This window comes from Haliotis rubra, unplaced genomic scaffold (genome assembly GCF_003918875.1).
Source record: "Haliotis rubra isolate DU_JTF1 unplaced genomic scaffold, ASM391887v1 Scf17, whole genome shotgun sequence".
NCBI classification, from domain to species: domain Eukaryota; kingdom Metazoa; phylum Mollusca; class Gastropoda; order Lepetellida; family Haliotidae; genus Haliotis; species Haliotis rubra.
The window spans coordinates 1118528-1134274 of NW_025765669.1; the positions used below are offsets into that span (position 1 = coordinate 1118528).

Consider the following 15747-nt stretch of genomic DNA (forward strand, 5'->3'; position numbering starts at 1 on the left):
TAAGAATCTGATAGAATAATAAAAGAATATTTACACCTGGATTTAAAGTGACAAAATTTGAATCTTTTAATAAAAAAGAATAAAGTATTGAATTAATATTGCTAAACCTTACCTTCGATGATTCCTTTTCAAGCGATACTGATCAGATCTTTGATGGCAGCAAGAACTTGGATATGATTTTAATAAGATTGATCATATCCAAAGCATTTGTCCAGTTTATGTCATGTTTCTGCCAGTGAACATACTCAGTGTAGCGCTAGCAGTTTTATGCCTGATAGTTATATTTCTTATCAAAACCACACTGGGTTACATATTATTTAAATGAAATATGACCATTGTATTTTGCAAATCAATGCCAGTGTGTCTTTGTAGTCTTTCAACTGACAGGTTTAGTCCTGTAATATTTGCTGTGTGTGAGGATGTGTTTTTCAACTAATAGTATCATATGAGTAATAATAAGCTAATTATTACCTTGGAAACCAACTCATGTATTGGAATAACTGATTTAGCTTGTGTTGCCAGTTATTCAAAATGTCTCTGGAAAAAGATCATCAATTTTATCATTTCTTGTATAAATTTCTAACAGTGCTGCACCGATTATACATTTTCTACACTGACTGAATATATCCTCTATCAAATACCTACATGTTTTCCACTCTGCTTAGAAAAGCTTTGTTTGTTTGTTGTTTAACACCACACTCAGCAATATTCCAGCTGTATGGTGGCAGTCTGTAAATAACTGGGTCAGGACCATACAATCCAGTGATCAGCAACATGAACATCGATCTATACAATTGGGATACAGGTACATTTATCAGTTTTCATAATAACCACCATCACTGTTACTTCTGAAATGCCCTTCTTTCTGACTCTATCCTTTAAGGTGCTAGGAACTCATTTTAACCATGCCCTTGAAAAATTAATGAAAGGAATTTCAAAGTGTTAATAAGATCATTTAAACATTGTAAATGTTGTTGAACAAAAACAAAACACAGTCCTCTGATTTTTAATCAACAGATGTGTTAATAATTTAAGTCATTCCTAAAACTAAGCAGCCAGAAAGGTGAAGTCAGAGCAAAGTGATTAGGATGAAATGAAAATGTTACATCACCCGAGACCATCATTTTCAAGGCTTTGATTATATTGATTTATCAACAATGATAAAAACTTTGGTAATTCCAATGATAATTGAGTCTGTTATTGCACAGTGACAAAAAAGTCTTACGGTATTGATTGTCACGTTGAGAGTTACATTAGCGTATGCTGCACATGAATATATCATGAACAACACAACTGACATCTTTCAAGGTTATTCCCATGAGATATCATGATTGCCAGGAAACAGCAATCACTATTCACAGATTTTTTCATTCTAGATTTCTTGAAAATGAAATAACATGTTGTTTCAATTATTACTTTCTTCAAAAACATCAAGATGCAATATTATTATAGATTCACTTTGATTTTGTTGTTTCATGCAATACTCAATATTACCTTCCCTGCATGACTGCATCCTATAAATAAATAACTTTAGATTATGAACTGTAGTTCTGTAACATATTACATTTACAACATTTTTTATACACAAATCTGACGTAGAATTTTTAAGACACTTTGTCACTTAATTTGTTCGTTGCTGATCATTGGCAAATCATATACTTATTGGTGTGCAATACTGACAGCAATTCATAGGCAGTTTTGCATGCTATTATTCATCAGAGTTAAACATTTGTAAATGATCTCGAAAAATGTAAATAGTGTCATAAAATTGATGTACTGATTTGTATCATTTAATAAAAAGCAAGAGTATGATAATTGTCACAAGTTGGGGAAGCTATTTTTAAGGATTTATGTTTAATAACAAAGGTCACACAATAAAAAAAATATTTACTAAATATATGGTGGTCACTTATTTATAATATATAACAAAACAGAAAGAGTTCCTTCCGTTCCCCCAACCCTAAACCTAACTCTAAACCTAACCCTAACTTAAATTTTGGACTTTAAGTCATTTTGTGAGTTCTCTAGTAATTGTTGTGTTAAGATTTGTTAATAATTTTAGTATATTTATCAATATTATTTGGGATTGAGGGATGGGGGAACGGGAGGAACTCTTACCAACAAAACTGAGTCTGATAGCCTTATGAATGACATGATAAAAACAGGCTTCAATCACCAGTAGAAAATTTGATTTGACAATAAAAAATAAAAACTCATTGACCAATAAATTCTAACTGGGGTACATTTATAGCAAATATCATATTTATTATAATGATAGCAGTTTTTTAAAGTACATTACAATCATAACATTTTTGTCGTTTTCCATGGTTGTAAATATGCAAGTTAAGTATATTTACCTCTGGCTCAAGGAACACTTCAACTTTTTCGTGCCCATTCGTTTGAACCTCACCAACTCCGCGACTGAGAAGTGAGAGGTTGAGAGCACCGCCGCCAGCCATTGTTAATTTTTCTATCACTGAAAGTGTTTTCCTCAGTTAAAACACTCTGCCGATGATAAACACCTACGATGCATTATTCAATTGTCTCCCGCAATCACACGATACTATTTCCCTTTGAATGCTTTCTCCGTGTCTTCGGTAACTTCTTTCTTCGCATTGACAGTGACGCTGTTATCAATTATTAACTACAAATAATGATTATCTTCCCATACATGCAAACTTTTCGTCTCTCCAAACTTGGACCATGGCCGCCATATTGTTTATACGTTGCTGGGTGTATGTGACGTCACAACAGGTGCTCGTTGTATGTCATGGGGGAGAAAGGCCGTTATGAACTGTCAAATAGAACCGATACTTATTCAATGTCGAACAACGAAATGTGCCATATGTGACATAGATATAGACACAAATGCATTCCTATATTTAAATGAACCATTACAAGTCGAAAGCAACATAAATTATACGGGGTGAAAGTCCAACACTCCCTCCTGAAAAATGGCTTAATCCATTGATCCAATCTCGACCTATGGGAGCCGTATCAAAACAGCAATCGACATATTTTGCAATATTTTGCCGTCGTATTTTTTCAATATACTAGTGAATTAAAATAATAAACAAATCCTATTTGTGCAGATTGCTGGATTCCGTTATCTCTATATGAATCAGAGCATGAAACATATACAACAATGAAGTTATGCGTTTATCATTTAGCTTTGTTTCGATCAGCGAACTGTAGTAAAGAATGATAATATCAACATGGTGTCTCAATTGAAGTAATATCCTCTCGACACTGTAAGGTGTGTCCTCTCGACAATGTACTTGCACGGCACTGGATCGCGTCACTTGACCTGCCTTGCAGCGCTACAGTTTAATGCGTAAGCCGAACATAAATGCTATGGTAAGGAGATAAATGGAACCGACTAGGTCATGAACAAAGCATAAAGACATTAGCCTAAGCACGGCTGAAACATGTCGCCCGAGACTTGTGGTTATATAAAACTAATTGGGGATTAATTTTTTTAGTACATTTATATATTATATTTTAAAAATATATATCCTGTTTAAAGCAAATACATGTAAAATTATTACAATACACGGGTTTAGGTCAAGATAATGATTGTAGTGCATTCGAAAGAATGATATTTATGCATTCATTAAACAATTCCATGCAAATATGAGTCAGTTTGACATTTGTGTTAACATGTTTTTACATTACAGGCGAACCCCGTTTATCCGGACATATTGGTTACACTCGGAAATCGTCCGGTTAAGTGGATCAAACAAGCAAAACGCATTGACAATGTATATTGAAAATTTATTCATGTATGTATATCAATAAGTCAATAGTCAAAAACATATAATCATAACAATACCATATTCAATATCACACCAATAAACTTTCTTTCAGCACGTTGATTCACGTTATACATTTTACATAGCACATCTTACTTGACTGTATATGTTTGAAGACATATCTCACAGACAGCATTTATCAGCTTGTAATAGACCATATAATGATGGTGCTTTTTTACACTATCTGGACGTTTGTATGCATGGTGTTTAACGTTGTGGTCGGCGTTAGAATTAATCTGACATTGATCTCAGAAAGAGATTGAATGAATGAATGAATGAATGAATGAATGAACGAACAGTCTTGGTCTCTAAATTTGTCTAATCATGCTAGACGTCAGTTAGGCTCCTTTAGGCTCCTTTCTTTATTTTCTCTCTGCGGTCACTGAGAATGTGACGCACTTTGCCAAATAACACAGCTTCTTCTAAGTGGAGCATCTTGAAGTTGTGTTACTTGAATGAATGGGTGGTTTCAGCACTATTACAAACATATCAGCGTAGCACACGCAAAAAACGGTGTGACATATACTTTGAGAGTAACAGCGGTGTGTTACCCTAGCAGTAACAAAGGTGTGTTCGTTAAAAAGAACCATAGCTAATCACGTGGACCAATGCTTAGTCCCAGAATACATATAATTTTCATAGAAATAAATAATTCAATTTACACTGAAAAGAATCCCCAGTCAGGTGGGAGATTCCTTGTTGCATTACATGCAGTGCGGGGCCAAAAGTAGACTTACACAAGCCTTATAGGTAATGTAGTTTAAATGATAAGTTCTACAAAATAAATAAAATCAACACATTGTCCCTGTAACAGACTGTCATTGTACTGGAGCAAGGCTTGGCCGAAAGGAAAACAATATGATTCGCGGACTTATATGTATATATAAAGTGAGTGCTTAATTTAATTTGCAACCTTGCAAGACCAAAAATTGTGTAAATTTGTTGATGGGTCTGCATGGTCTGAGCATGGTCTGCATGGTCTGAGCATGGTCTGCTGCAGCTGCATGTAATTAAATCTATCAACTGAATGATTTTACTTTGCCTGTTATGACTGTGGAAGTCGCGGTAGCTGAGCGGTTTAGGCGGCTGACTTTGTGTGCTGGCGATTAGGTCTCTGACTCTGAGGGTGTGGGTTCGAATCCCGGATGGGACTCCACCCAACAAAAGTACTAGAATCTGTAATTTAAGAAAGTGTAATCCCAAATATAAGATATATATGTTAGACTGTTACCTATATTATGTTTCTCATCCAAATGCGCCATCCATTCAAACAGATTACGATGTTTCAGTTAGTTTTATCGTAAAACGGTAGGAATAGGTTTAACTGCGGCGTAAAACAACAAAGAAACAATGCAATTTCATCTATTTAAAAAATGCACAATTTGTTTTGATCTGCTCCCCAGGCAGAAGCCCGGATGTTGCTATGACCTTAGCTCGCAGCGCGATGTCGCCTCAGTCGGACTGTCGGCTCGCATGAGGGCGGTGAAATCTAGAAATAGGGTTTTGCTGACTGATGTTAACCTGACTATTTTTCTCATTTTGACCGAAACTGTCATGGCGTAGCTAATCTTTCGGCTTGGGGGAGGAGATATTGAAATATTGTACCTCAGATAATCTGTTTGATTCTGTATTCATCCAATAATCGAGCTTTGAGACCACCACACCGTGAACGAAACCGGAAGATAGCTCGGTCATTTTGACTTACCCGAGTTGAAGATCAGATGAACTGAATAGACATAATTTGTCGTAATATGTCGTTAAGTTGACACGATGAGGTTCGTAGGAATTAGCTACGTCAGTAGTTGACGCCGCAGTAAACGAGGCCGAACATTTGAGTTCGAGGCCATTTTACTTTGTTAACATTTGACAATTGAATCTTTAAACATGGCCGATATCCAGTATGTTAACATAAAAGACATACGTCCAGGGCTGAAGAATATCAACGTGATGTTTATTGTGCTCGAGATGGGTAGGTATCGCTCGGAACGAGCGGAAGAACTAATCGATGATTGTTTGCAGAAGACAGGAGTTGAAACATCCATTTTTGTCGATCGACTCGACTGGTACAACTGTCAGGCGAGTCTAATGCGCAGAATCGGGGGTGAAAGGTTATACGGCTTATGGTGTGCTCAGTCGATGGGTCGCTTTTGTTCATGTTGGCTCGGAGCCAGCTAGAACATAGGAAATCTCAGAGAAAAGTTGCTGAAGGAGAAATTATGGACAATGATCACATTACTTAAATTTTTGTGTCTCACAAGTTTATATTTAAAAAGTAAGTAAGACGTCACAATTATTTTGACTTTGAGAAGACCCTACAATAAAATTGATGTTTTTGAGGAAAAACGTCTTAAGAGATCATATCAAAAGCCTGATGAACACTGCACTAGTTATCACTCAAACCAATTTAATGTTTGACACTGTACTATATAAATGCTTTTTAAAATTGAAAAAAGGGAGTTCACTTTAAAATGTAAATAACTGAATTTTGTACCTTTTCAGGTAAACCAACAAGGACAAAAGATGGCCATGACGTTAGGTCATGTAAAGTAGCTGACAAGAGTGGCTCCATCAATGTGTCTATCTGGGACGAGGCCGGTGATCTTCTCCAGTCCGGTGATATATGCAGATTAACTAAAGGGTACAAACACTCATCTGTTAGGAATTAACAGGCAGGGGAGTAGCCTAGTGGTTAAAGCGTTAGCTTGTCACACTGAGAACCCAGGTTGGATTCCCAAACTGGGTACAATGTGTGAAGCCCATTTCTGGTGACCCCCTGCCGTGATATTGCTGGAATATTGTAAAAAGCAGCGTAAAACCATACTCACTCACTTTAAGGAGATAGGGATTTTATGTGTTCAGATATGCAGGTGTCACAGTGTATTCAGTGTCCAGAAACTTCATTTGGAAGAGTTACATGCATTAGTTTCCAGGCATTGAATACCCCACAACACTCGCAAATCTGACAAAGAGAATCACTGTCTACATTGCCAAAGGACGGTGGTGTAGCCTAGTGGTTAAAGCGTTGGCTCGTCACGCCAAAGACCCCGGGTTTGATTCCCCACACTCACTCACTCACTACATTGTCAAATGCACTAGGCGTGGTTAATATCAGTAGATGTTTCACACATTGAGTCGAAGATGGCATGACGTTCAATCTGGAATAATTGTACAATGGATGACGTCACATGATTCTGTGATGACTGAACCTCACTGGTTATCAAAAGGTGGAGAAAAGTAAAATTATTGATTCTGATCATATTGATCTCCCATCACCCATCCTTTTCAAATTTGGGATTGGGGCAGATGGGATAGCCTCATGGCTAAAGCATTCACTCACCACTCAGAAGACCAGGGATCGTTTCAACACATGGGTGCAATTTGTAGAACCCAATCCTGGTGTTCACAGAAGGAAAATTACGAAATGTGACGTAAAACTATACTGATTCACTCCCCAAATTTGGAATTAACAAAAAAATTGCTTGTGTAGAAAAGTATTCATAAGGAGGGAAAAGTTGTAAAGATATTCTTTAAAACTGAACGAGTTTTGCCTTGGTCAATTTAAGATGGGTCCAGTGATGGCCTCCATTTTTACGATTTTTGTTCTTGTGATTATGCATTGAGAAAGTAATACAATGGAGACCCGAATTTGTTTTTTGTTTTTGTATTTAATATTTTATTACAGAATTCCTGTTGCAGGTGGGGGACAAGAGACCCAAAGTTATTTCACCTTTCAACAGTGCTTTTAGAACTCACTCAGAACAGTATTTGATACATTTGATTCCTTATCTCAATGCAGTTAAAAAAAAATTAAATCACAAAGTAATATTTTGTGCTCATATTTTTGGCTGGTGGAACAACAAGGTTTGCTGTCATCAGTTTAAAAGAAATAATGCTTTTCTGGATTTATATCATTTCCATTTTCATTTTTCGAAATAACAGCTGAATCCATAAATCATTTCATAGATAAAAATGTCAGCTGAGATAGTTGCTGTACGTGTATATGTTGCAGGTATGCGTCTCTATGGAAGGGCTGTTTAACCGTTTACACTGGGAAAAATGGTGTTATCGCCAAAATAGGAGAGTAAGTGTTGCTAGTGTTTCATCCTTGAAATATCCGATATATCTTTGAATTCTTTTACAGTTGAATCTTTTTATGTGAAGTGTTTAACTGTTGAATTTAATAAATATACAAATCATCTTCTTTTATGATTGGAAAATGTTTTTGACAAGTGTGTAAACCCCCAGTCCCAAATGTGCTCTACAGATAGGCTGGTTTCTTTTCAGGTTCTGTCTCCAGTTTTCAGAGCTTCCAAACATGAGTGAAGCAAATCCAGATTTCCTTGCCAAAAATGTAAGTACAGTAATTTTAGTACTATTCCAAAAAGAGGACTATGGTGTGAACTACATCCCAGTGCTTGTATTGGAAGTCACAATTAAGTGAGAATTCTGTAAATTTGGAGAATACTTGATTGATTCTCATGGGTAGTTCAGGTTTAAGTCACAATAACAACCTCTGATTGTAACCTGGTCGCTTAGGTGTCGTCCTGACTGTCGGAATTCTTTAGATCAGTGCTCATGCTATCAGCCATTGGTTTGAATGGTTTTATCAAGTTGCTATGATGAAGACCCAGGTTAGAATCAATCTTCAGCAACCTATGCTTTTCGTAAGAGGCGACTAACGGGATCAGGTAGTCAGGCTATCATCGGTTCCAAATTGCGCAGGTCGATGCTCTTGCAGTTGATCACTGGATAGTCTGGTCCAGGCTTGATTATTTACAGACCGCCACCATATAACTGGAATATTGATGAGTGCGGGGGTAAAACTAAACTCACTCACTCACTCACTCACTCGGACATAAACTCATTCTTTTTGTGTAAATATGTAATCTAGAGACATCAACACAATATTTATCAGTCTGTCGTGAGACAGCTCAGAATGCATTGTGTGACATATTGAAATGTTTCAGGACCAGCCACCGCAACAACGAAAGTCCCCCACCGAGTCTGATGGGTCCCAGACAATGATACCCTCCCAGACACCTGGAAACAGGCCCCCCATGTCAGGTGGTCCCCCTCAGATGGGAGGTCAAGGTGAGGTCAAAGGTTATCTGAAGCTGTGTTGTTGTATGTCACCCAATACCCCAAATTCCTTCATGGTGATCCAGAGTGAATTGGTCCCGAGCAACCTTTGCATGTTTGGAGGGGCGGTGGGGTAGCCTAGTGGTAAAAGCGTTGGCTCGTCACGCCGAAGACCCGGGTTCGAATCCCCACATGGGTACAATGTGTGAAGCCCATTTCTGGTGTCCCCCGCCGTGATGTTGCTGGAATATTGCTAAAAGCGGCGTAAAACCAAACTCAGTCAGTCAGTCAGTGTTATTTGGATTCTGGGTTCGAAATTAAAATACTTCTGCTTGTCTAATACATTTTCTCCTTTTCTATGGAATAATAAAAATGAATATGAATTTTGAGCCCTGTTGATTGGAAGATGTAGGTGCTTAAGAGACATTAGACAGGGAAAGAAACCTTTCAAATTTTCCCACAAGACCACAGGACCAGTGAGTGGACAATAATTAGTGGTCCTGTCTGTACTTCACTGGTCCAAAACATTCATAGATTTACTTAACTACCAATACAAAATTCACTGGCCACCAGGACCACTGCAAATATATCATTTAGTGGTCCTGATGAATTTTTACTTGCAAGGTACCACAGGACCAGCGTACATTTTGGCCTTACAAATCCTGGCCTTACAGGTCCTTGTATGTAAGATTAATCATTTGATTATCTGGTCCAGACTTGATCATATACAGGTTGCCGTCATTTAGCTGGACTCTTGGTAGGTGTAGGGACATCAACAGTGTCTTCTGCCATTGTTGCTCATGAACAACCATCCAACCTCTCCACTTACCGTCGTTCAAGACCAGATATGACATGGGCAGTTGTCTCCCTTGATTCCATGTGCTAAAAATTAAATTCTTTCATTATAAACATCAATTTTTTTTCAGGTGGAAATGGGCAGTACCGTGGCCCCGGCCCCCAACATTCTGGCCCCAGGGGTCCACCACCTGTCAATGGTAGAGGGAGGGGCATGAGGCGATAATTCTCAACTGGTGCTGGATGTCTACAAGGTTGTCTCCCTTCAATGGTGCAAGTGCTCTTCAAGAGCATAAAAATCGACTTTCAAAATGGTCAAAATTAGGGGAAAGGGTTTTGCAAAAATGGAAATTGAACAAATATTACTAAATATTATCAATTCTGGAACACTGAGAAAATAGGGGGCAGTAATATTGAACGATAGACTGATGAATTATGAATTAGTAATTTGATGATAAACCCTTTCTGACTGTGTGACCATATGTATAAATGAATTATATAGTGCTCGTCTGGAGACAGGAATGTGTACATATTTCTCTGTGTAACTGTGTATGTGATAATTGTGACATGGACGTCTTGCTGGTTGCCTGTGGATGGTGGTTGTATCAGACATCTTGTATTCTTCCAGCTTTACATGGAAACTGTTGATCGGTCTCAAACCCGTAGCATTTGTTTCCTGCCCAACCTCAAAGCTTATGAACATTTCTGTGTGACACCATTATTGTTCCAGCCTATAATTTGGTATTATTGTTGCAAACGCATCGGAAGTAACAACTTGACGTATTGTATCTGAAACATGGACAGGATTGAGATACGTTTTTTATGATCTAGGGACAGGAGGGTAACCTAGTGGTTGAATCATTTGAACATCACCCTGAAGACCACGGGTTTGATGCCTCACATGTGTTTAATGTGTGAAGCCCACTTCTGGTCCCCACCGTGATATTGCTGGAATATTTCGGAAAGCAGCTTAAAACCATACTCATTCACTTCTATGATTAAAGGCATGTTCTAGTTGCATATGCTTTTGGCAGTTACATTAATGGGGACATCACAAGATCGGAATAACTGACTTTGACAGATGTCTTAGTTTTTCTCTAACATTGACTTGATCTAAAGACTTTCCTCTGGGTTGAATTTCGTAATTACAAGTTTATAAATCCTGCTATTCTTCAACGGGTATTCAGGGCCCACGTGCACAAAGTGACCTTTAATATTTTATTATTATAGGATATTTATATAGCGCACATTTCCAGGCAACTAGTGCATGCTCAAGGTGCTGGTATTTTTTCCCTCGATCATTGGATGTCAATCTCAACGGTACATCATTTATCAGTCTCAACTCCCTGGGGAGTATGCAACTCTTGCAGCCACTAGGAGCACCGAGTTATTGTGGCTTTCTCATCCCAACGAGGTACCCATTCACAGCTGGGTGGACTGGGACACATAGTCACAGTACTTGTCTGAGTTCACTGCACTTTGCTGTACCCGCAACTAGGTGTTTGCACGTATTCATGCGGCCACCATCTGGTCATATACCAACAGACCTTTGTGCTATGACTGTTTGAGTCTTTAAGTATGGGAGTAATGCTTGTTGTGGCACTAAGATAGCTTTGTGCATGTGGACAAGAGAACACAGCAACACTGACGAAGAGATTTGCACACCTTTTCCCCAAGGCAATTTTTTCTTATAAATTTCAACAGTAAAACAGCTGAATATTTTCAATCCAAGTATACAGTATCACTGGTAGGTGACAGGGTGGTAAATATTATATTCACACTTTGCTAAGGATCAAATCATTGTTTCAACAGAAAACTTTGAAGTGGGGTCAAATTTGGTTTAAATATTATTGCTTATTGTAAGCATGGATCAGTATGTCACTGCATCTTGTGGATCCCACACCTGCTATTGACGGGTGTTGTGTACTTGTCAATGACTCGTTCCATGATTTGCAAAATGGTTGATTGGTGCCATGAAAACCATTTTTATGGTTACTCATGTATCAAGTGCATAAGGTTAGATTAAAGTGGTTGTTTGCCTAAAGAGGGGTTACCATGTCATTATTTATCCAGTTTTGAATGGATACAATTTCAAATTAATAATCTATGTCTAAGCAGAGTTGGAAATTTTTGTGATCCTTAGCAAAGTGTGAGTAGTATATGTCAAAGTGTATCATTTAACACTGGTATGAGGACACATAATCAACTATGTCACATGTCACTAATCATTGTAGTCAGCTGTTAAGACAGGGTAAGGGTGGCCCAACTGTGAAAGGTGCTGTTGGTTGCGTCACTTAGGCATGCCAGGAAAATGATTGTTAGTTCAAATCCCTGACCACACCCATGAAGATTTGTGTTAGAATTAATCAAGCTTCTTGTAAGAGGTGATTGGATGGTCAGGCTTGCTGACTTGGTTGACCGTCATCGTATCCTAATTGTGTAGATCGATGCTCATGCAGTTGATCTCTGGATTGTCTGGTCCAGACTTGATTATTTACAGACATATAGCTGGAATATTGCCGAGTGCGGCATTAAACAACAAACAAGCCAATTCTGACTGACACAATGTTTTTAGGCCAGTGAGCACCACACCCATGTTTGTTGGTTTTACCAAAGTGTTAAGTATCTAAACTCTGCATAACTTTGGGCATTCCTCACATACGCCGACAGGTTGTATTATCATTGGAATACTGTTTAATGCGGCTTTGAACCCAATTCACTCACTCGTTCAAAAATAGGAATGAGTGCTTATTTTCTCAGGCTGTTTCAACGGTGACCTCAAAGAGACCTGGTGGTAATTGGGTGAATTTAAATCATGTAAATGTTAATCTGAAATTATACTGCAGAACTGCTAGGATTCTGGAGAAATGGTTATTATTCAAAATATATGATGATAATCAAAAAGCATCTTGTGTCTTATTTCACTGTAACAAAGTAATGTTCGAGTTCGACTGTTGTTGAGTTGTGAGACTGTCATTGTGAATGAATAGGGCTGGCAATGAGGTTAGGATTCAGTGAAGCCTGGTTCAGTATTTGCTCATTTTCTCATGTGGATGAATATATATTGTGATGTAGTATGTGAAATAAAACAAAAGGTAAATAAGGAACATCTTAGTTTGGAGTTTGTTTTTACCAAGGTCACACAGGTTGAATTAGGGTAGCCTTGTGGTTAAAATGACTTGGGTTTAATTCCCCACATGGATACAGTGTGTGAAGCCCATTTCTGGTGTCCCCCCACCGTGATATTGCTGGAATATTGCTAAAAGCGGCATAAAACTCATGCTGAATTTGAAATGGCTACCTTTAACTTTATTGGAAATGTATTATCAGAATACTTATGACACTATACTCTTAGGGACTGTTTATAATTTATGGCTTGGGAGGGTGGGGGGAATTATGATGATTTTAGGAAGGGGGTCATCATTTTGTTCTAGGGAGGTTGTCAGCAATTTTGTACATGAAAATATTTTAAAATTATCCTTGAAAATATTGGAAGGGGGAGGGGGGTCACTGATTTTGTACATGACATGCAGGGGGTCATTGTCCATGCTTCTCCATAAAAATCATCATCACACCCCCCCACCCAGCAATAAATTATGAACGGTCCCTAACATTAATAGGCTCTGGGATGACATCCACAGAAAACACTCAAGCCACATCTGAAATAGTTAGTTAGCTGACCGTTCATACACATCCAATTGAGGTATGGAGCTGTCACAATAGGTTACATTTTTCTCCCCTCATTATGCAATAAAGGTGGGTATAATAATCAGCTTGTCTTTCAATCTATTTGTAATGATGAAATAGAAGGTATTCAATTATGAAACTTGCAAACTCAAAGATGAAGATTTCAACTTATATCACTTGAAAATTAGGTATATTCTGTTTCCACGGCAACAAGATTGACATTTCAAAGATACCGTTTTTCTTTAGTATGTGAACACGTAACAGGTTACCAAAGTGTAAATTTCAGTTATTGGGTGACCTCCACTTACAAATAGGGACCTGCCTCAAAATACCAGGTCCTTCTTCCCAATATATAGGTATTGTTTTGAGAGCCTTAACAACAGATTATAGTCTGTTTGCAGTGAAAACATACCGATGAATTTCACTCTAAACAAAGAAGTAAATCGATTAAAGCAAAATTAAGATTGCGAATCCTCATAATTTTACCTTGCCAATTGAACATTCAAATCTCAGAATTTTATTCAACTTAGGTTAAAAGTTGTTTAACAAACGATCATAGTTTCAAATCGCTATTATTGGTTTGTATTACAAGGGGTATGCACATTAGATGAAACACCAAGAACAAGTAGGGCTGGTCTCAGTTAACGCTCATCACATACCACATGTTCATTTGTTTCACTGTTCCATCTACTGCGCTTACCCCCTTGTAATACAAACCAATAATAGCGATTTGAATCTATGATCATTTGTTAAACAACATTTATCCTAAGTTGAATAAAATTCTGAGATTTAAATGTTCATTTGGCAAGGTAAAATTATGAGGATTCACAATCTTAATTTCACTTAATTTGATTTACTTTTTTGTTTAAAGTGAAATTCATCGGTATGTTTTCACTGCATGAAAACTGCACCTCATGAGAGATTATTCTTTGAATAAATGTATTAATTAGACGGTTCATTCTTTTGAACTGGTAGTGGCAGGTCAGGATTTGTCTTCTGATAACTCTTCTTTCAGAAATTTATTAAATGTAATGTGGGGAATAAATTAGTCCACCTGGGTTTAGTTTCCTCTTGTGCAAATTATTCTTATTCTCATATTGCCAGGAGTTTGTAGTTGTATCGGTGACCCATGAAGGTCAAGGTTGGGATTTGCCAACCCTTGCGATTTTATCGTAGTCACTACGAATTTTAGCCTCAAACTATGCCAATACGATTGCACTAGAAATTCTACGAAATTTGAAGAAAATTCATTACAATTCTGATATATAGGCAAAAACATATTTTCTTCGATTAAAGACATTTTTGCCAAAAAGAGAGAAAAGAAAATATGTAATGCTGATAATTTGGAAATTGGCTGTTGGGGGTATGTGAAATAAAAACTTCACTCTTGATTAGTGTCATATTATCTTTCTCAGAATCCACCCTGATTTTAAGTATTTTGTGGACTACTAACTTTATGGTCAGACTACTAATTTTGATCCTTAAAACTACTATTTGCAACACTTTGGGGTTGGCATCTCTGCACATGAGGGAATGGAGGAGTTAGTTGATGTAGGTCATTGTAATTATTCACCTTGATACTTATTACATCAATATCTGGTCTAGACTCTATTATGTACCTCCCACACAGACTGCAAATAGTTGACTATTGTCAACACAGTGCAATGTTTTCCCCATGATGTGGCACTTTTCACATGTACAAATTTGTACCTCATTCTACTTACCTATGTATTTTATTACTCATCAGAGTAAACTCAAAAATTGTTCATGGGTTCCAAATCCAGAGGACTGGAATACATGACCATAAAAGTGGCACTGGAATATTACCTTACAAATCATATCTTAAAGATGACAGGTAATACTAATTTGCATACTAGTATAACCTTTTTTGTAAGACATTAAATTTATCTTGATCAAAGATTTCTCATTAGAATGATAGGACCAGTTTGGATGGAAAGAGTTCAAACTTATGACTAAGCCACATTTTTCTCATGTCAGCCGATTCCTCTCAGATAAAAAGCATCTCGCAGCTAAGCTAAAGTAGGTCTTTAATGCATGTTTGGACATGTCTACACTGATTTCATGTAAAGGGAGGTTACTCTTCCATACCCAGGATGTCCAAGCCCCTTCCAAAAACATGTTCAATCTGTCTCCCAAATCCTTTAGCATTAATAAACAAATGAATCCAACTGAAGGTTAGATTAATTTAGCAAAGCAAGATTATGCAATGGTTTGGGTTCCGGATGGATTTTTTGTTATTTTTTTTATGCATGTATATATAGATCTACGAATAGAACCAACATTTCATGACATTTGAAAACCATGTTTTGTAAAGAACAGATTTTTACCATGTTGATTATGATCTTGAGGTGAT

At 37.4% G+C, this 15747-nt stretch overlaps 2 protein-coding genes across 3 annotated transcripts in view; one reads left to right on the plus strand and one right to left on the minus strand.

Annotated features, from left to right (window-relative positions):
* LOC124272397 (titin homolog) overlaps positions 1–2704 on the minus strand; it is a 71613-nt gene extending 68909 nt beyond the window's left edge. The window contains exon 1 of the mRNA XM_046707564.1: positions 2358–2704. Within this exon, the coding sequence (XP_046563520.1) occupies positions 2358–2459 (102 nt within the window). The 5' untranslated portion in view covers positions 2460–2704. The remainder of the gene's footprint in view (positions 1–2357) is intronic.
* A 2551-nt stretch (positions 2705–5255) lies between these two features.
* On the plus strand, positions 5256–11000 carry LOC124272453 (SOSS complex subunit B2-like). 2 transcript variants are annotated; one of them, XM_046707626.1, is made up of 6 exons: positions 5256–5781; positions 6312–6450; positions 7822–7893; positions 8097–8163; positions 8780–8903; positions 9818–10998. In XM_046707626.1, the coding sequence occupies exons 1-6, from the start codon at positions 5697–5699 to the stop codon at positions 9910–9912; spliced, it is 582 nt and encodes a 193-aa protein (XP_046563582.1). In that variant the 5' UTR covers positions 5256–5696; the 3' UTR covers positions 9913–10998. The 2 variants fall into 2 exon arrangements, with proteins under 2 accessions (XP_046563582.1, XP_046563583.1); XM_046707627.1 differs by lacking the exon at positions 5256–5781 and adding an exon at positions 5803–6084 and having other exon boundaries at positions 9818–11000.
* The last annotated feature ends 4747 nt before the right edge of the window (positions 11001–15747 follow it).

Coding starts and splice junctions, on each gene's coding strand:
- LOC124272453 (XM_046707626.1), top strand. CDS start 5,697: ATGGCCGATATCCAGTATGTTAACATAAAAGACATACGTCCAGGGCTG. Junction 7,894..8,096: donor GTTATCGCCAAAATAGGAGA/GTAAGTGTTGCT, acceptor GTTTCTTTTCAG/GTTCTGTCTCCAGTTTTCAG. Junction 8,164..8,779: donor CAGATTTCCTTGCCAAAAAT/GTAAGTACAGTA, acceptor GAAATGTTTCAG/GACCAGCCACCGCAACAACG.